At 44.9% G+C, this 21,040-nt stretch overlaps 1 protein-coding gene across 10 annotated transcripts in view; it reads right to left on the bottom strand.

The window, feature by feature from the left end:
- Positions 1-19,465, bottom strand: part of mad1l1 (mitotic arrest deficient 1 like 1) — a 1,066,498-nt gene extending 1,047,033 nt beyond the window's left edge. For all 10 annotated transcript variants that reach the window (XM_069928298.1, XM_069928297.1, XM_069928299.1 and 7 more), the window contains exons 1-4: positions 19,378-19,465; positions 16,115-16,269; positions 13,639-13,794; positions 3,712-3,852 (exon numbers count right to left, since the gene is read on the bottom strand). In XM_069928298.1, coding sequence (XP_069784399.1) covers positions 3,712-3,852; positions 13,639-13,794; positions 16,115-16,258 — 441 coding nt within the window. In that variant the 5' untranslated portion in view covers positions 16,259-16,269; positions 19,378-19,465. The remainder of the gene's footprint in view (positions 1-3,711; positions 3,853-13,638; positions 13,795-16,114; positions 16,270-19,377) is intronic.
- Between the last annotated feature and the right edge of the window lie 1,575 nt (positions 19,466-21,040).

The raw sequence follows: 21,040 nt of genomic DNA, 5'->3' as shown, positions 1-21,040 counted from the left end.
CTGGCCATAGTGGAACAACCACTCCTCGGTGCAGACCTGCTGCGCGACCACAGCCTGCTAGTGGACCTCAAGGAAAGGAGATTGGTCCACGCCAAGACTTCCTCCTCAAAGACACCAGGCTCCCAGCACTCCACCGGGACTCCGGACAGAGATCAGATGAATACCTAGGGTCCCAGCCTAGTTCCTGGCAGTGCTCACACCCCCCAATTCACCACGTTGATGCCCCAACATGGAGTACACTACCACATCCTGACCCAGGGCCCGCCGCTCCACGCAAGGGCAAGACGCCTTCCTCGTGAGAAGCTCCAGCTGGTGAAGGAGGAATTTAGGAAGCTGGAGGAGCTCAGCATTATACGGCAGTCAGACAGCCCTTGGGCTTCTCCCCTGCACATGGTACCCAAAGTAACTGGGGGGCTGTAAACCATGCAGCAACTACTGCTGGCTCAATGAAGTCACAACACCAGATCAGTACCCCATGGTGCACATCCAGGACTAACCTGCACGGGGGCAAGGATCTTCTCCAAACTGGTCCTCGTGCAGAGATATCATCAGATCCTGGTGCACCCCAATGATATCCCCAAGACCGCCATCATCACCCCATTCAGCCTCTTCAAATTCCTCCAAATGCCATTCGGGCTAAAGCACACCACACAGACTTTCCAGCGACTCATGGACGTAGTGGGCCGAGACCTGGAAGGCATCTTCGTGTACCTGAACGACATCCTGGTGGCAAGCAGGAACCAACAGGAACATATGGCACACTTCCACAACCTCAACACCCGACTAAGCGAGTTCAGCCTGACGATCAACCCAGCCAAATGCCAGTTCGGATTGGAGGCCATTGACTTCCTGGGGCACAGGATAACTAAGGAAAGAGCCACACTGATAGCCAGTAAACTGGAGTTCATGAGGATGGTCAATTTCTATCACCGGTTCATTCCCTCAGCTGCCCAGATCATGCAACTCTTGTTTGCCCAGATGGCAGGCAAGGCAAAGGACATCACCTGGGACAAGGAGTCAGTGGAAGCCTTGGTGAAGGCCAAGGAAGCCCTGGCAGACACCGCTCTCCTGGCACATCCCAGAGCAGATGCTCCAACAGCCCTGATGGTGGATGCCCCAGGAGCAGTGATCAGCAGAGTTCTGGAGTAGCAGATCAAAGGAAGTTGGTGGCCATCGGCTTTCTTCAACAAACATCTGCGGCCTCCAGAACTGAAGTACAGCACGTTCAACAGAGAGCTACAGGTCCTTCATAACTTTCACAGATCACAAGCTCCTGACTTTCACCTTGGCTAAGATCTCAGACCCTTGGTTGGCCTGCCAGCAACAACACGGTCTTACAGATGTAAGGCACATCTCCAGCAAGGACAATGTGGTGGCCGATGCACTGTCCAGGCAAAGTATCCACGCACTATCAAGGGGAGTGGACTTCGTGGCACTGGCAGTAGCATAAAGATGAGGAGATGCCCCGATGCAGGACTGCCATATAGGGACTGCAGCTCCAGGACATCCCAGTCAGCACAGGTAACACCACCTTCCTGTGCGACGTGGCCACCGGTCAGGTCAGACCCATCATCCCGGCAACTTGGAAACGACAGGTTTTCAACTCCAACCACAGACTGGTCATCCATCCATCAGGACCACGGTCCAGCTGGTAGCCAGCAAATACATGGATTGCAGGAACAGGTCAGCGGGTGGGCAAAGACATGCAACCAAGGTACAACAGCACACCAAGACCCCACCTTAGCACTTTGAGCCTGCAGAACGAAGGTTCAACAACATTCACGTGGATATAGTAAGACCATTGTCAGTATCCCAGGGTTTCCACTATCTGTTCACGATGGTCAACCACTTCACCAGGCCAGAAGCTGTTCCACTGGCAGACACATCCACAACCTCATGCGCCAGGGCCCTCATCTTGTCCTGGGTGGCACGGTTTGGGTTACCACCCCACATCACAACCAACAGAGGGGTCCAGTTCACCTCCAGTCTGTGGTCTTACCTCACCAGCCTATGGGGTGCCCAGCTGCATCATACAACAGCTTACCACCCACAATCCAATGGGTTGGTGGAGCGCTTCCACAGGCACCTCAAAACCGCACTGATGACCAGACTCCAAGGACCCAACTGGGTAGACGAGCTACAATGGGCGCAGTTGAGCATCTGCACAGCACGCAAGGGGGACCTCAACAACCCTTCGGCCAAACTCGTCTATGGTCCCGGGAGAATTCGTACCAACCTCAGGTGAACAGCAGGATGACTCAGCAGCATTCCTCAGCAAACTAAGAGAAAGAGTCGGCAACCTGGTCCCAATTCCACCTTCCAGGCATAGACACGCGAGGACCAATATACCAAAAGATCTGCAGAACTGTAAATATGTTTTCATTCGCAGGGATCCACATCACCCACCACTTCAGAGGCCATACAAGCACCCATTCTGGGTCTTCCGCAATAACGGGGCCACATTCAAGCTGGAGGTCAGAGGCAAGATGGAGTTCTTCACCAAAGATAGGCTGAAGATGGCATGCCTGGACCTGGCACCAGCACCACACCGAAGACCCAGGCCATGGAAGGCTGCAGAGTCTTTAACTCTTGACACCAAAGACAATACCGCTGGTACTACAGGGTGGGGGTCATGTGGCAGCCCACCACCGCGGGGATTGAGGCGGCACTCCGGGGGGCAAGCACAACCAAGGGCCAACAGCCTGCCCAGCAGCACTAATCCCAACAAGCAAACCGGCAGGTGAACGGCAAGGGCATCTTAAAGGCCAGCCAGCCCAACAGCGAGGGACAATGCGTGGGGAAGAAGGGCATTGTTATGCAGGAAAGCTGCTTTTGTTATGCATGTTGCGATGTCAGCCAAGAGGGGCCACTATGGGAACAGTGCAAATATAAAAGTCAGGCCTGAGCCCTCATAAAACTCAGAGCTTAACCTGACTACATGAGGTGACTATGTCTTCTTTCGAGTAGCATGCGGCTACAACATCAACCTTTAGTGAAGATGGGAGCAAATATTCAGCCAACAGAGTGCCTTGGTCATGTCTTGCTTGTAGCAGCTGTTTGAATGAAGTTGTGTGTAACAGCAATAATATTGCCCAGGATGAACAGCTGGTTGATGCCACTTGCCATTTTGGTGACTTGCTTAAAGTGTCTCCTTATCCCTGTAGTGAAAGTCATCCCAATCAGAGGCTTTATCAATAAACTTGGGGGAGGGGGGGTTAATTATGTATAATTATCTTGTGGGCGGCTCTATGGAGGGGGAGGAACCTGCAGATGCAGTGACGGTTAAATATTTTCAAAGAATGTGACTAAAAATAAAGTAAAATGCTTTAAGGTTTATATATTCAAAAAAGTGGTAGAGTATTTTTGACTTTTAAACTGCTTATTCTTAATACAGGTCTATTAGTTAGGCATTGTAATAGCAAGTCTTAAGCAACCAAAAATACACTTATCCGGCATCTACCAATCCCCATAGTTACTGAATAACTGTGAAAGGATCTGAAAATTGACCAAGTCCCTGATAGGTCACAGGTAATGCTTCTGGTCTCCTAACCAGAAGGTTGACATAATAATCCTGGGAAAGTTAAATTCAAATACAATAAATTATACAATTATAGTTTTGCAAAAGGGAGGCTAGCAAGTAGCGCAGAACAACAAAGTAGAATGAACATCTTATTTCACAAAAATTTAGATTTTGCAACAGTCAATACAAACCTCATAGTTCCATGAGCTGTTCTGTGCTGCCTTCTCCAGCTCAATCCTGGCTCGTTTATGACTGACCTCCATCTTCTGCTTTTCCCTTTCCACCTCCAGGATGCGAGAGTGGGAACAAATAAATTCAGCCTGCTCTTCAAACTGGAAAATGCAAACAAGCAATCTTTAATTTTAGCTCTTCGGGAATTGTGAGGAGTTGGGAGTGACAGCTAAGACATCAAATTGAAATAAATGTTTTGACAAGTCTAAGTATATTTTGATAATGTATACTGAAATTATATTTTTTAAACCATATGAAAATTCTTTAGTTTTTGGAAACAGTATGATTGATGTAAATAAACAATGGCAATATACTTAAATTTATTTTTTTTACATAGAGCATGGTACAGGCCCTTTTGGCCCACGAGCCCTTGCCACCCAATTACAGGTACACGATCCTTTATCCGGAAAACTCCAAAATCTGGCAAGTGGGGACCGGCGGTCAGGGAGGCGGCCAAGGGACTGGTGGTCAGGGGAGGTGGTCGGGGGAGGTGGGCTGGGGAGTCGGCCAGGAGAGACTGCCGGGCGGCTGAGGGAAACTGCTGGGCAATCGAGGGACTGGTGGACAGGGGAGACTGCAGGGCATCCGAGGGACCAATGGTCGGGGGAGACAGCCAAGGGACCATGGTTGGGGGAAGTGGCCGGGCAGCCAAGAGACCGGCGGTCGGGGGAAGTAGCCGAGGGACCAGTGGTTGGGGGAGGTGGCCAAGGGATCGTGGTTGAGGGAAGCGGCCAGGCGGCCAAGGGACCTGCGGCTGGGGGAGATATCCGGGCGGCCGAGGGACTGGCGGTCGGGGGGAGACAGCCAAGGGACCGCGGTTGAGGGAGGTGGCCGGGCAGCCGAGGGACTGAAGTTGGGGGAGGCGGCCGGGCGGCCGAGGGACCGAGGTTGGGGGAGGCAGCCGAGGAACCAACAGTTGGGGAAGACTGCCGAGCGGCCGAGGGCGCGGTGGTTGAGGGAGGTGGCCGGGCGGCCGAGGGACCGCGGTTGGGGGAGGCGGCCGAAGGACCGCGGTTGGGGGAGGCGGCCGGGCGGCCGAAGGACCGCGGTTGGGGGAGGCGGCCGGGGGTCCGCGGGTGGGGGAGGCGGCCGGGGGTCCGCGGGTGGGGGAGGCGGCCGGGGGTCCGCGGTTGGGGGAGGCGGCCGGGGGTCCGCGGTTGGGGGAGGCGGCCGGGGGTCCGCGGTTGGGGGAGGCGGCCGGGGGTCCGCGGTTGGGGGAGGCGGCCGGGGGTCCGCGGTTGGGGGAGGCGGCCGGGGGTCCGCGGTTGGGGGAGGCGGCCGGGGGTCCGCGGTTGGGGAGGCGGCCGGGGGTCCGCAGGAAAGGGGGAGGCGGCCGGGGGTCCGCAGGAAAGGGGGTGGGGGTGGATACAGCAACACAATTCAGATGGGCTTTCCGAAATCCGGAAAAATCTGAAATTCGGAAGACACCATCCCCCAAGGGTTCCGTCCGGATAAAGGATCATGTACCTGTATATCCAATTGATCTACAACTTCTGGTACATTTTGAACGGTGGGAGGAAACCAGAGCACCCAGAGGAAACCCACAGACAAAGGGAGAAGGTACAAACTCCTTAAGGGCAGTGTGGGATTTGAACCCCAGCCATGATCACTGGCGCTGTAACAGCATTGTGCTAACCCTACACCAACTGTGCCGCAACAACAAACTTATTTAATGGGCTAAAAGAACATTTGTAATGGCACCATGCAAAATGAATAAACAAGACACTGTCTTGCCACAGAAAGGATTTGATTTCAAATCCAATGTATTTGTAGAAACTGTAGATTTCTGTTCCCTTTCTGCTTATTTTCATCAATCAACAAACTGTGATCCAACATTAAAAAACTGCATCATTTATAAATTCCTGAGATCATGAAAGGTCACCATAGGCACATTTCCTAATCTTTACATAAAAATGATTGGTCGCTCCATCTTTGTGAACCAGTTAACATCTTCCTGGAAAGCTAAAGAAACCAAAACGTATTCTACTTCAGGTTTTAAAAATGGATGAAGGCAAAATAAGACTTCTATTCTTAACTTGTGACTTGCTGAATTGACAATGCAGAATAGAATTAGGCTGTGCTGTTCTTCAGAAATGGTGCCAAACAACTCTGGTGCCTGTGATGTCGCAGGCTGAATTAACAACCCTCAGGTTGTTACAGGTTATGAGGATTCCAAGACTCCAAGTTTTTCAGGGGGAGGGGTATTACTCATTTTTAAAGGTGGATTAACCATCTTTTGACACTTTTTTATAATTATAACTTCATCTTATTGAATTTGAAATAATTTTATTGTACTTGAAGACCAGAAGCATAAAAACAGTTGTTTTACCTTGGCATAAAATAAACAGGTCCTGAGGCATCTCATCGTTGATCTGATTATTGGTCTTTTCAATTTTTCCACTGATTTCTCCAACCAAAACCTACTGCAGTCTTGAACACAATAACTTAATCACTTACTACTCTATTTGGAGAATTAAACCTAATTCAAGAGATTCCTGAAATAATGAGTTCATAGACGATAATCCACGATAATTTGCTTGAACGGCATGTTACAAAACCTACAAGGGAGCATTCAATCTGGTCCGACATAACGTTACCAGCAAAATTAATGATTTGATAGTTAGAGATCCTTTTGGAAAGGGTGATCACCAATCCAGATGGAGGATTAGAAAGCAAGTTCCAAGATCATTACCAGCATCTTATGGGTTAACACAGGGTACTACCATTGAATGAGTTAGGAGTCAGCTAACATAGATTGGGAGCACAGGTTAGTTACATAATGGAACAGTGGAAGACTTTAGATACACACAGGAACAAGCCTTTCAGCCCACGTGAATGTGCCAAACATGATTTTTAAAACAAACTAAAACTCTGCCGCACCCCTACCCCGGCAGCCCATTCCAGGCTTCAACCACTCTCTGTAAAATATTTACCCCACACAACTTGCTTAAACATTCCCCCACCCCCCTTAAATGCTGTCCTCTAGTTTGTGATGCTATTGCCTCAGGGAAAAGATTCTAACTGTCCACTCTATTTATGAACAGAGAATATGAAGTTCTATCAGGTTTCCCTTCAGCCTCCTATACTCACCACCCAACCTCTCCCCATAACACATACACTCTAAACCAGGCAACATCCTGGTAAATCTCTTCTGTACCCTTTCCAAACCCACCACATTCTTCCTGCAAAGGGGTGACCAAATTGCAACATTCAAAAGAGTGAATGTTGCCCCATCAATGGAGCAGCTCTACAACTTAAACAATCAGACCTGCCTTTTCAGTTTAGTCGATCAGGTTTCAAGTAACTAGAATAGAAGTAAACATTAAACACACTTTCTCTAATCTCCTAATAAAAATGTTACTTCTCTTATTGACGAGGTGAAATCAGATTTTCAGAGATGGAGCAATTTTCCCCTGTCACTAACCGGCAGAATAAATATAGTCAAAATTAATATATTATCAAGATTCCTTTACATGTTTCAAACCATTCCTTTACATATTTCTTCCACCTCAATGGATATTTATTTGGTTCAAAAAGCATTAGTGGAGGACTCGTTCTTCCTACTGGGCAGCACACATAATATATGCTAACTTTCTGGGTGTTTTCTCCTGAGCTCTCTTAGTGTAAACTGGAAGAGACATTTTGTCAATCGTGTCTTTAGCCACCATTGCCTACAAAACCCTCCAACAACACTGACGACCTAGTAGTGCTCAATACGGTTAAAAAAAATCTGGTACCAGATTAGACATCACTTTAAGTGGACAGTGGCATCAGTCCTGGGTCCCTTATATAACAATCACTTATTTTCACCTTTAGTCACTGATCCTTTTTCTAAATACATGAAAAACTAAAGGTATCAAATGTCTTCAAGATCTTTTTTTTTTTATATAATTTTTTATTTTTCACACCATAAATCATATTAACCATGATACACATTTTTTCCTTTTCACACATATACAATGTCATTTTCTCCCCCCCCCCTCCCTCCTCCCCTCCCACCCTCCCCCCCTCCCGTCCATTTAAGGTATAAAATCTAGGATACATTAAACCAGTCAGACAAGGTTGTCATTCAATAAAAATACACCAGAAATTCCACTGAGTCCATTCTTTTCATTTCCTTTTCCTTCCGTTAACTTAGGTAGTGATTGTCCCCGGTAGGTTTTCGCTATTGTGTTTAATATAAGGCTCCCATATTTGTTCGAATATTTCAATATTATTTCTTAAACTATATGTTATTTTTTCTAATGGAATACATTTATTCATTTCTATATACCATTGTTGTATTTTCAAATTATCTTCCAATTTCCAGGTTGACATAATACAGTTTTTTGCTACGGCTAGAGCTATCTTAACAAATCTTTATTGTGCATCCTCCAAATCAATTCCAAATTCTTTGTTTTTTATGTTACTTAGGAGAAAGATCTCTGGATTCTTTGGTATATTGTTTTCTGTTATTTTATTTAATATCTGACTGAGATCTTCCCAAAATTTTTCTATTTTTTCACATGTCCAGATTGCATGAATTGTTGTTCCCATTTCTTTTTTACATCGAAAACATCTATCAGATACTGTTGGGTCCCATTTATTTAACTTTTGAGGTGTAATGTATAGCCTGTGTATCCAATTATATTGTATCATATGTAACCTCGTATTTATTGTATTTCTCATCGTTCCAGAGCATAACTTCTCCCATGTTTCCTTTTTTATCTTTATATTTAAATCCTGTTCCCATTTTTGTTTAGTTTTACCATTTGTTTCCTCATTCTCCTTTTCTTGCAGTTTAATATACATATTTGTTATAAATCTTTTGATTATCATTGTATCTGTAATCACATATTCAAAGTTACTTCCCTCTGGCAAACTCAAACTGCTTCCTAATTTATCCTTCAAGTAGGATCTCAATTGGTAATATGCCAGTGCTGTATCTTGAATTATATTGTATTTATCTTTCATTTGTTCAAAGGATAATAATCTATTTCCTGAAAAACAATTTTCTATTCTTTTAATCCCTTTTTTCTCCCATTCTCTAAAGGAAAGGTTATCTATTGTAAAATGGAGTAACTTGTTTTGCGTCAATATTAGTTTTGGTAATTGATAATTTGTTTTATTTCTTTCTACATGAATCTTCTTCCAAATATTGAGTAGATGATGTAATACTGGAGAACTTCTATGTTGTACCAATTTTTCATCCCATTTATATAATATGTGTTCAGGTGTCTTTTCCCCTATTTTATCTAATTCTAATCTAGTCTAATCTGGCTTTTCCCTTGTTTGATAAAAATCTGATAGGTATCTTAATTGTGCGGCTCTATAATAATTTTTAAAGTTTGGCAGTTGTAAGCCTCCTTGTTTATACCATTCTGTTAATTTATCTAGTGCTATCCTCGGTTTGCCCCCTTTCCATAAAAATTTCCTTATTATTTTCTTTAACTCCTTGAAGAATTTCTCTGTCAGTTGTATTGGCAATGCCTGAAATAGGTATAATATCCTTGGAAAAATGTTCATTTTAATACAGTTTATCCTTCCTATTAGTGTTAATGGTAAATCTTTCCAATGCTCTAAATCATCCTGTAATTTTTTCATTAGTGGATAATAATTGAGTTTATATAGTTGGCCGAGATTTTTGTTTATTTGTACACCTAGGTATCTTATTGCTTGCATTTGCCATCTAAATGGTGATTCTTTCTTAAATTTTGAGAAATCCGCATCATTCATAGGCATTGCTTCACTTTTATTTACGTTGATCTTATAACCCGACACTTCTCCATATTCCTTCAATTTCTTATATAATTCTTTTATTGATAGTTCTGGTTCTGTAAATGTTTATGCAGACGGAGCGTTTAGCAGCTCCACCTCTGTCCCACACATAGGGCTTACCTACGTCACACTTATTTAGTGATTTTCAGATTCAACACTTTATTTTGAAGTCTTTCCCAAACTTCCCTCAGATACCTGCCAAACAACTCTGACAAGATCTAGTATCAGCTAATCCAAGAGTGAGAGAGCCAACTTCAAAAAGGTATAGTTCTGTAGGAACACAACCCAGTCCACATCGAGGGCTCAGAAGTGGAGAGGGTCAAGAACTTCAAATTCCCAAGGATCTGTCCTGGAGCCTCTATGCTGATGCAATCACGAAGGCAGCTCGCCAGTGGCTATACTTTGTGAGGTTTCTGCGGAGATTTGGTATGTTATCGAAGACTCTCGCAAATATCTACAGGTGTACCATGGACAGTAACTTGGTTGGTTGCATCACTGGCAACTCTCAGGACAAGAATAAACTCTAGAGGGTTGTTAATTCAGCCTGAGACATCATAGGCACCAGACTTCACTCCATAGAGGACGTCAACATGAGGCGGTGTCTTAAAAAAAAGTAGCAACTGAGGCAAGAAGTCAAAATCAAGAAACAGCCATTGGAGCAAGAAGAGCAACTTAAAAGGTTACGAGTGGCTGGTGAAGAACAAAATAGATCATTGAATGGAGAAAAGAGAGCTGGAGGAACAATGTGCTATGATTATGGCCCAAGTGACAGCATTAGCTCAGGCTCTCTGCAAAATTTGTCACTCAAAGTGACATACCTAAAGGGCTAGTACCTAACCTTCCAGCAGAGTGATGGGTAACGCAACCACAAGAAACAAATATGCTCAAGCAAGGAGCCACGGGTGTCACTGCTCGTGCTCAAATTACCATGACCAATCCTATGGAAAGAAGTAGCGGCACTCAATCTCTCCAGAGCACACAGTATAAGGATCTTCCCGAAAGGAGGGCATTTCAAAAACGTTCAACCATGAGAATTAATCATATTCAACCATTGATGTCTCCTCATGTTGCTGGAAACCAGCTACAAGTCAAGGATCTCCACCAATCCCATCATTTACAACCCAAGGTTTCCCATCAACGTCAAGGTCCTACACCTATGGCACCAGTTGAAGGTCCGTTTTTTCCATTCACCTTAAGACAACCAGTCGCAAGCCATGGTGGACAAGACAATATATCACTCATAGGAAAATAAAATGAAATTTTTGCTATGTAACACAGCAACAAGGTTCATACGGTTTGCATAAGAAGTAAATTCCAATTTTTCATGGAGTCCATTACAATATCTAACATTTATGAAATCTTTTGAACATCACATTGAAAGTAATACTAAAGATCATCTCTATTACCTGGAACAGTATACTGAAGGACAGCCGAACAAGTTAGTCAAAAGTTGCCAATATATGAATCCAGGACAAGGTTTTAAAAGACCAAAAGAATTATTGCAACATCATTATGGCAATGAACATAAAGTCACAAGGGCCACATAGCAAGATTCTTTCTTGGCCAGCAATAAAATCAAAGGACACAAAAGCTTTACAAACATTTGGACTCTTCCTGAGAGGATGTTGTAATGCAATGGGAAGCTGAATTTGCTTGCTCATTTGTTGATTATTATACACAAATTGCCTTTTAAGCTCAAGGATTTATGGAGAACCAAACTTGCAGAGCTTAAGATTCTTGCTGAAAGGGACACCACTTTTGAGGATGTTGTATAATTTGAGGATGTTGTATAATTTTTGGATTGGCATGTACCAGTATTTGGAAATATTAAGGATACTTCAATAGTTCCTAAAGATGTTGAGAAGTCTAAGTCATTGTCTCAACAGAAACCAAAGGGAAGTACCTTTGTTACTGCTGTGTCAGATACAAGCACAAGAAAGAACAAGGAAACAGAGAAGGAAGGTCAGAATGTTTAGGAAAGCTGTTTGTATTGCAAAGATAAGCATGCTTTAGGAAGATGCTCATGACTGGAGAAAAAGTTGCATAACGAGAAATTAATCTTTTTAAAGAATGGAAGATGTTTTGGCTGCTTGTGTAAAGGACACATCATCAAAAAGTGTAATAAGTGACTCAGTTGTGATATATGCAGTTTAAAACATCCCAAGTTACTGCATACTCAACGAAATAAAGTTGAGAAGGATGTCAAACAAACTGAATCCAAGAGTATTGACACTCTCAGAGATTCATTCATGGAAAAAGATCACAGATCTTATGAAATACAATAAATGCGGTAGTCTCCACAGGGGTGGGCCAGCCACCAGAGCTCGTTGGGACCATGTGTAGTGACGAAGCCAAAGGGCCGTTGGAACAGCGGACAACCCCAATTCCTCCATCATGGCAAACTCAGCCTTGGCTGGGAGGAGCTTATCTTAGGGCAGTCACCACACCTCCACGTATACGGGTGGTCCGGTGGTCTCAATGTGGTGTTGCACGCCATGTGCTGGTTCTGCATTGTGGGAGTTGGGGGTCAGTAGAGTGGGGAAGTTGGTGAGCAATGTGGTGCACTTGCTTTGTTCGAGGGCGTGGACTCCCAAAGGCCAGAAAGTGCAATGGCACAGTGTGAGGGGGGGGAAACCTGGAAGGTGGTGGCATTAAAGAGCCGGCATTGGTTGAGGTCAACCAGTTTGTTCGTTCGCCCGGAGGAAATCTGCTCCTAGGAGAGCATGGCCTACTGAGGCGACGGTACAGTCCCATCTGAAAACGGCATCCCAGGTGTGAATGGTCATGCAATGTGTCCCTTAGGTGGGGATGGTTGGGGTAGGCCTCTGGAATTGTTCTTCCGCTTAAAGAACGTGGGAGGATCTGCACCAGGGTCAATCAGGAATTTTCGCTGGGCCTTCCAGTCGCAAAGGCAAAGCAGGCCTTTTCTGGTGCCAACCATCAAGGCCACTAATAGCGGCCGGCTTACTCATTTCCCTGCATCGGATTGGGTTTGTTGCCTGAAAAGGTGCAGGACGGCCGGGCACTGCGGCCCCACCGATGGTGGTAGTAGCAGTAGCCTGCTGTTTTGTCGCTGGGCTGCTGCGATGGCTGCCATGGAGGTACACGAGGTGACTAAGGTTTGTGCTGTTGCTCCCACTTCACAAATGGGCTGCACGTGGATGGAGTCAGGTTGTGAAATGTGTAAGACCTGGTCTGCTTCTCTCGCCACAAGGTGCAGTTCGGCAAAGTCCATTTTGGAGATGGTGGCGGCAAGGTGGACCGGCAACTTGAAAAGGAACAGGGTCTCAAACAGAAAGCACTCTGTGTGTTTATCTGCAAGGGCCACTAGCTCCTGCATCAGTTCTGAGGGATTGCAGTCACCTAGACCCTGCGTGTTAAGCATGCGAATGGCCCGTTTGTGCTAGCTAAGTTCAAGTGACTCAAGCAAAAACCATTTAAAGATCATGTACTTGCCGTCCACAGGTGGGTTGTTGACAAAAGGGGCAACTTTCGCTGCTGTGGCAGGGTCCAGGGTACTGACCATGTGCCTGAACTTTGTGTCCAAGGCGAACTGTGATTCTGCCAGTTGCAGCCAGCTGTGTGGATGGTTTGCCTAGAACGGCAGCAAGTGGATGTTTATGGCATAACTGTCATGGGAGATCCGATGGTGGCAGGCGCTTGGGCTATGGACAAGTTGGCAGGATTCATCTTCGTGTTGAGGGTTCTAAAATGTTAGAACCTGTTTGGGGTCACCACTGTAGCACTGCTAAAGGCAGAGCTGCTAAAATAAATGCTGTCCACACCAAGCAAGTAAACCAACCATGCGCGTTCCTTTCAGGAGTGACGTCACAATGCTGCTGTGAGGCCTGGCCGTTCCTCTGGCAATGCGCTCCTGCAGCCTGGAACTTCTGCACGGTGGGGGGAAAGCCCCTGTGCCCTGCCACACTGGCTGCTCGCTACAGAGATTCGGCCCATTGTGTGCAGGGTTGACCTGGACACCATCTTGGCAACCGCTAATCAGATGGCATTCATATAAACTTTGACATGTCTACTGTATGCAGAAAAATTTATTTAAAAAAATAAAATTGGAACATCATGTTTACTACCATCAGTACCACAGTGAACCTCAAACAATAAGACGGACTGACCTCAGTTCTCTGCTGGTTCTGCAACAGCCGTAAAGCGGAGCTTGCTTCACTTGTGCTGGGTACAGAAGCTGAACTCTGCAACAAAAAGTTGTTGAAGGAACGCAAGGTGGAGAAGACAGTGGTATTCTCTCCTAGATCATCCATTCTGTCTTTGCCCTGCAACAACAATGCCGCAAAGAAGAACTCCATTTATCGGGTTAAAAAAAATGTTAAAACCAAATTCAAAGATATTTTCTTCCACTATACATTATTCCTACTCTGCTTAGACAGATAAAAACAGAAAATGCTGGGAAAACCCCCCACCCAGAAAACTTTTATCTTCACATTACAACAAAGCTCCCCCTCTTTTCTTCTCATTTTCTTTTATTTTTTTAACCCCTCCTCTTCCCCCCTTCTCTCATACTTCCATTTCCTTCCCTCCTTTAGTTCTTACTTATACATTATTTTTTCTTCTTTCTATGTAGTTTGTCATCGTTATTTGTTCTTGTTACATCTCTTCATCTCTCTTTCTGTCTTGCAGGTGTTCTGCAAATTCTCGTGCTTTCTCCGGATCCAAGAACAGTCTGTTTTGCTGCCCCGGGATAACTATTTTAAGCACCACTGAATATCTTAACATTAATTTCCATAGATTTTGCTGCGTTAAACTCCTTCCTCTTCTTTAGGAGCTCAAAACTTAAGTTTGGGTAGAATTTTTTTTTGTCCTTTGTATTCCAGTGGTTTTTTGTTTTCTCTAATTTTATTCATTGCCTTCTCCAATATATTTTCTCTTGTAGTGTATCTCAGAAATTTTACTAAAATGGATCTTGGTTTTTGTTGTGACTGTTTCGGGGCTAATGTTCTGTGTGCCCTTTCTATTTCCATTCCTTCCTGCATTTCTGGCATTCCCAGGACTTTTGGGATCATTCTTTTATAAATTCTTTCATATCTTTGCTTTCTTCATCTTCCTTAAGGCCCACTATCTTTATATTGTTTCGCCTACTATAGTTTTCCATTATATCCATCTTCTGAGCTAACAACTCCTGTGTTTCTTTAACTTTTTGTCACTTTCTTCCAATTTTCTTTTTAAGTCGTTCACTTCCATTTCTACCGCCATTACACATTTTTCCACATTTTCTAATCTTTTAGCTCTATTCTACTCACTTTTTCTTCTGTACTTTTCATTTTTCTTTTCATTTCACTAAATTCTAGGGTCAACCATTCTTTTAATGCTTTCATTTGTTCTTGAAATTTTTTTTTAATCTATGTACAGTCCATTCATTTTCCCTATTCCTCTGTGCAGAGCTTGGTGTTCTTTTCTGTGTCTGCTCTTGGGTTTGTGTCTTCTCTTTCTCTTCCTTGTATCTGTGTCTCTTCTGACTTTCTTGTTGAGCTACTTGTCTCAGTTTGTTGGGTTTTTTTTCATGGTTTCTTGATGTTGGTCCTCTTCTTCTGGGCTGGTTATCTGTTGTGTCTCCTGCTTCCGTTTTTCTTTCTCACCCCTCCCTTTCCCGTTCTTTCTTTATCTTCCATCTGGGAGCCCTGCTGTTGAGCCTCTCTAAGCTGTTCGTGCTTTGAAGTTTCACTCAACAGATGGTCCCCACCCCCCTCCCGTTGGTGTTCTTGTCATGCGCAGTTCCGCGCCTGTTTGGCTCAGTAAGCCTTTTTTGCAGTCCCGCGGTCGGTGGTTCGCAACCCTGCGGGGTCTCCACTAACTTCGTGGAGCAGGCTCCTCTTTCCATGGTGGGTCCCTACTTTTTTGTGCAGGTAAGGCCTTCACCTTTCTCTTCCAGCATTTTTCCTTTTTCTCTCGTTTTTGATTTTTCTCTCTTAGGTGCCATTTTCTCCACACCTTTATCTTTTATTTGTTGTGATTTGTGTGTCTGGGGCTTTGCTTTTTCTTCACTTTTTTTCTTCTTTTCTGGAGAGGGCAGGTATTCTCCTACCGGCCACTACTCCATCACGTGACTCCTGGGCAGAACAGACTCGAGACGTGTTACTGTGCTGTATGTCTAAATTTTTTAAATGATACTAATGCAGTCTGGTTGGAGAGCGCTAAGACGGAATACAAGGTGTTGTTCTTCTAATGTATGAATGGCCTTAATTTGATAGTACACAGACATGTTGGTCCATGGGTGCTGTGTGACCTGCTGAGTTTCTCCTGTACATTTGTGGGTTACACTTGACCCCAGCATTGATAGAATTACTTGTTTAACTGTGTTAACTGTAAGGCTCTATGCATGGTTATAGACTGCAGCCATTCATGAATTAACAAAGGAGCACAATTTGATCAACAGCACATGTTGGAGGTACATCTTATATTCATTCTTGGCAATCTCCAACCAGATGGTGTTATCATGGACTTCTTTACGCTTGGATGCGGGCGTTTTCATGGACTTCTTTACGCTGGGATGCAGAAATATTTATTTAAAAAACTAGAACATTAAATGTTTACTATCATAAGTACCATAGTGAACCTCAAACAATAAAACGGACTGACCTCAGTTCTCTGCTGATTCTGTAACAGTCGTAAAGCGGAGCTTGCTTCACTTGTGCTGGGTACAGAAGCTGAACTCTGCGACAAAAAGTTATTGAAGGAACGCAAGGTGGAGAAGACAGTGGTATTCTCTCCTAGATCATCCATTCTGTCTTGCCCTGCAACAATGCCACATAGAAGAACTCAACTATTCAGGTTTAAAAAAAAAACTTTTAAAAACAAATTCAAATATACTTTCTTCCACTGTACATCATCCCAACTCTACTGAAACAGACAAAAACAGAAAATTCCAGGAAAACTCAGCAGATCAGACAGCATCTCCAAGTTTATAGAATTTTAGAAATGCAGTACCGCAACCCTTTTTCTGCTCACAAACCTGCGACATCCAATTACACCAATGTGAACAATTTACCTACTAACCCCACACACCTTTGGTATAAGAGAGAAAAATAGAGGACCCAGAGGACACCCACGCAGTCATGGGGTGAACATACAAACTCCTTAGAGCCAGCAACCAATTCAAACCAGGTCACTGGCTCTGTAATAATGTCACGCTCACCTCTAATGCTGTCTGTGTGTAAAAAAAAATCCAAGAAAGCTTGATATCCAACAGACTTTAGAGCTGAGGAGTTAGTTTATTGTTACATGTACCAAGATACAGTGACAGAGACAGTTTGAGAGCAGACCAGTAGACATTTCATACATACTACAGTGGAACCACAATATAATGTAATGTATCATTAGACTCCAATACACACAAGGCTTCAGGTCCACATTCCACACTGACATGGAATGTCAAGCAGGCCCATTTTAAAAGGTGCAGTACCAGGGATGGCCACGCCGTGGCACAATGGATGTTTCGAAGTGATTACGGGAAGAACAGTCACGTCTATCTTGGTGGGAATTCATTGCATTGATGAAGGGGAGTTGTTCCGCCAACAAGGTGGGGGTGGGAAAGGGGTGTGCTGCCATAAATCAAGGTGGTGCCATGAACGAGGGGGGAGGTTTCTCCCGCGATCAATGTGTGTGATTTAGCGTGACCCCACTATTGATGCGATGCGTTTTTTTGGGTACCAAGTATCGCGTTATAATGGGGTTCGACTGTACAAGTCATACCCAGTACAAAAGTGCAGTTACAGAGATACCAGTTGTTACAGAGCAAAGACAACATTAATGTACTGTTTTTAAGTTCAAGTTTATTTGTACCAGTACAACCCGAAGAAATGGTTTTCTCCAGGCAAAACACACATGCAAATGTTTTTTTTTAAAATGTATTTAATACATCAAATTATAACCAATCTCTAACAATATTTACACAAAATTTTTCCATTTTCTCCCCAACCACTTTCCCGTCCACCCCCCCAATAACAATAGAAAGAACAAACAGAACCGAAAGATAAAAAAATTTAAAAATAAGAAAAGGGAGCGTGTCTTTTAAATATTATGTGATTCACTTTTTCCTTACATCTACTCTTTCTCATTAAGAGTTGCAGGCCCGAGGTTGCAGTTACCAATAAAGTTTATTATGGGTCCCAAACATGTTTTGAAACACTTTCCCCTGGTTTATATAGTTCCATCCTCAGCCAGGATGGTTTTTCTCCTATCTTATAAAAATCCAACAAGAATCTTAATTAGGCAGACCTATAGTAATTTTTAAAATTGACAACTGCAATCACCCTTGTTTATATATGTCCTTATCAGCTTTTCCAAGGGTATTCTTGGTTTCTTACCTTTCCATAGAAATTTTCTTATCAATTTATTCAATTTTTGAAAAAAATCAGTATTTAATAAAGGAAATTTTTCTGTCTGAAGATGGTGACAACGGGTCTTTCCCTGTTTTTGAAATTACTGAAATTATTGCCATTTTACAAGATTCAGGTAAATTTTGAGTTTCTTCCACCTGTGTAATTACATCTAAAAAAAAGGAATTAAAACGTTTTTTTAAAGTTTTGTAAAATTCCCTGGGCAATCCCAGACTCAATGGTTGAAGTAAAAACACAATGCTGGAGAAACTCAGCAGGTCAATCAGTGTACTTTATATAGCAAAGATAAAAATAGCTAACCAATATTTCAGGCTTGAGCTCTTCATCAAGGCATGGAAAAATGTCAGCAGGCATCCAAGTAAAAAGGTAAAGGAGGAGGCGTGGTTGCAAAGGCACGAGGAAGGGAAGGCACAGCAGCAGGCAAGGGGCAGAGACTGGGAGATCACCGATGAGTCAGACACTGGGAGATCACTTCGCAGAGACTGGGAGATCACTTTCAGAGAGACTGGGTGCAGAATGGAAGATCACTTTGCTGAGCACCGTCACTCTGACTGCACCAGTGTCAGAGACCTCCCAGTAACCAGCCATTTCAATTCTGCATCACACTCCCATGTACTATCCCACCATGACCACCTGCAAACTAGAGGAACACCTGATTTTCTGTTTGGACACACTCCAGACAATGGCATTAACATCGACCTTTCCAGTTTCTGCTAACCTGGTTTCCTCTTCCCTCTGTCCTCTTTCCCTCAGCTCTCCAGCCCCTTCCCCCTCCATTCTCTAAGCTATTCCTCATCCTCTGCTTACTGCTGTGCCCTCCCTCCTTTCTCTACCTATTACCTGCTGATTTTGCGAGGGGGGTGCTTTGCCCTGCCAACCCGAGAGCAGGGGGGAGGGGGCTCTGCCCTGCACCCACCAGAGCAAGGGGGGAGGGGGCTCTGCCCTGCACCCACCAGAGCAAGGGGGGAAGGGGAGGTCTGCCCTGCACCCACCAGAGCAGGGGGGGCTCTGCCCTGCACCCACCAGAGCAGGGGGGGCTCTGCCCTGCACCCACCAGAGCAGGGGGGGCTCTGCCCTGCACCCACCAGAGCAGGGGGGGAGGGGGCTCTGCCCTGCACCCACCAGAGCAAGGGGGGAAGGGGAGGTCTGCCCTGCACCCACCAGAGCAGGGGGGGCTCTGCCCTGCACCCACCAGAGCAGGGAGGAGGGGGCTCTGCCCTGCACCCACCAGAGCAGGGGGGAGGGGGGCTCTGCTCCATTTCGGCCCTCCCCCAAGAACGAACAAGGTGCAGGCTCTACCCTTTCTCTCCCGGAACTGGGGAGGTTTTACCCCGTCCTCCCCGTTGTAAGGAGACCCCAACCCGGCGGGCCCCAAGGCGGGGAGAGAGGGGGCCTCGGTATTTAAAGGTCCGCTGAGGGCCAGATGGGCTGCCCGCTGGTGTTCTCACACGCCTCCCCCAGCTCCTGCCCAGCCTCGGGCCCGGGTCCCACGAAGGTACCCACCTGCCCACCACCGCGCTGCTCCTCCGGGCCACCAGCCGATGACCCCGTGACCATTCTCGCGCTTGGATCTCCCTCCTCACCGGCGCCCGGATCTCGCGAGATCTCCCGGCGACCGACGACCCCGAAAAGCTGCGCACACGTCCTTCCCCGTAATCCCTAGAAGAGCGGCGCGCGAAATTTCTGAGCAGCCTCAAACTTCTCCAACAACCAAATAGAACTGACAACATCGGTGCCGAACGTTTGATCGGACACAGGAAGAAAGGCAAGATCTGCTCCATCTTTCAGACAGAACATGACTGAATTTGAGAACATCACGGTACAGTCCCTTCAGCCCATCGTGTTGTGCTAACCTTTGTACCCCTGTTCCACATCCACATCTTATCCTTCCCTACCTCACACTTGTTAGAAACAGAAGTACCTTCACAGAATTTGCTGGAGACAAAAATTGAGAACAAAGAACATTTATTATACAACAATGCAAAGTTGGGTGCTTCCCCTTACCCTGGGAATACACACACACACTGAGGCTCACCCAACTTTTATACAGTTTATTTCAGTATAGAAGTACCCTCCCCCTTACATTCTTCTGCCTCCTGGATGAGTTTGGCATTAGGCAATCCTGTCTGCCTACATGCTGTTTCTGTGAACTTGGAGGACCAGGGGGTATCCTGTCGGTGTCCCATCATGTCATTGTCCTTATTCACACCTTCCTGACTCTCAGGGCTGACTAACTTCTTACATGCAGAACTTGCCAATTCTGTCTAAGGCTAGAAGACCCTTATCTTATTCAGACTAACTTTACTTCCTACATTCTATTATCTATTATCTATCCTTATCTTATTCATACTGGTGAACTTGCTGATTCTGTCTAAAAGGCTAGAAGACCCTTATCTTATTCAGACTAACTTTACTTCCTACATTCTAATATCTATTCTTATATCTATTCTTATCCTATTCATACTGGCTTTATTCATTACACATATATCTATACTAGTTTCCTCATCTTCATATTTTTATATCATTTTTACTCATCTCTCACAATCCTCACTTTTCTTTTAGATCAGTGTTACTCATCTCTCACAATCCTCACTTTTCTTTTAGCTACGCTTCATGACTTCTCAACTGGAATGTATTATTTGCAAACTTGGTCTTTTTCCCAGCTGGTCAGTAAACGAACTGCAGTCTCAGCATCATTAGACAGAATTAGGGAAACATACATCCTTTGGGTTATAGTGTTCTGACGAGGGGTTCGATGAATTAAATACTGCACACGTCTTTAGGCAGGGGAGCACCATAATGGCCAGAATAGCGAGTCCAGCTGCTATAAGGGCTGTGGGTATCAGACTCCAGTTACCAATAAAAAGTCTCGTCCATCCCACACCGGACCAAGGTTGCCAAGTCTGAACCTGGGCATGGGAAGATTTTCGAACTCCTGAAGAAGTGTCTTTAACCGCCTGACCGTTGTGAGCATTGTCATTGTGAGAGATGGGAAAATTGACCTAAAATTATGAACATGGAAGAAACTAAAGTTCATCAGTAAAATGGCTGAAACCAGTTCAAACAGGATAAGTTTGGGGCTTAGGATGCAGGAAAGCAGAGTCAGCACGATTAACATAAGAATCTTCTAGTCTTTGTGACAAGACCATAGGACTAAGATAAGGAA

This window comes from Narcine bancroftii, chromosome 3 (assembly GCF_036971445.1).
Source record: "Narcine bancroftii isolate sNarBan1 chromosome 3, sNarBan1.hap1, whole genome shotgun sequence".
In the NCBI taxonomy this organism is placed as follows: domain Eukaryota; kingdom Metazoa; phylum Chordata; class Chondrichthyes; order Torpediniformes; family Narcinidae; genus Narcine; species Narcine bancroftii.
Note: the sequence above shows the minus strand (reverse complement) of the source record. Positions and strands in the feature narration are given on the sequence as shown.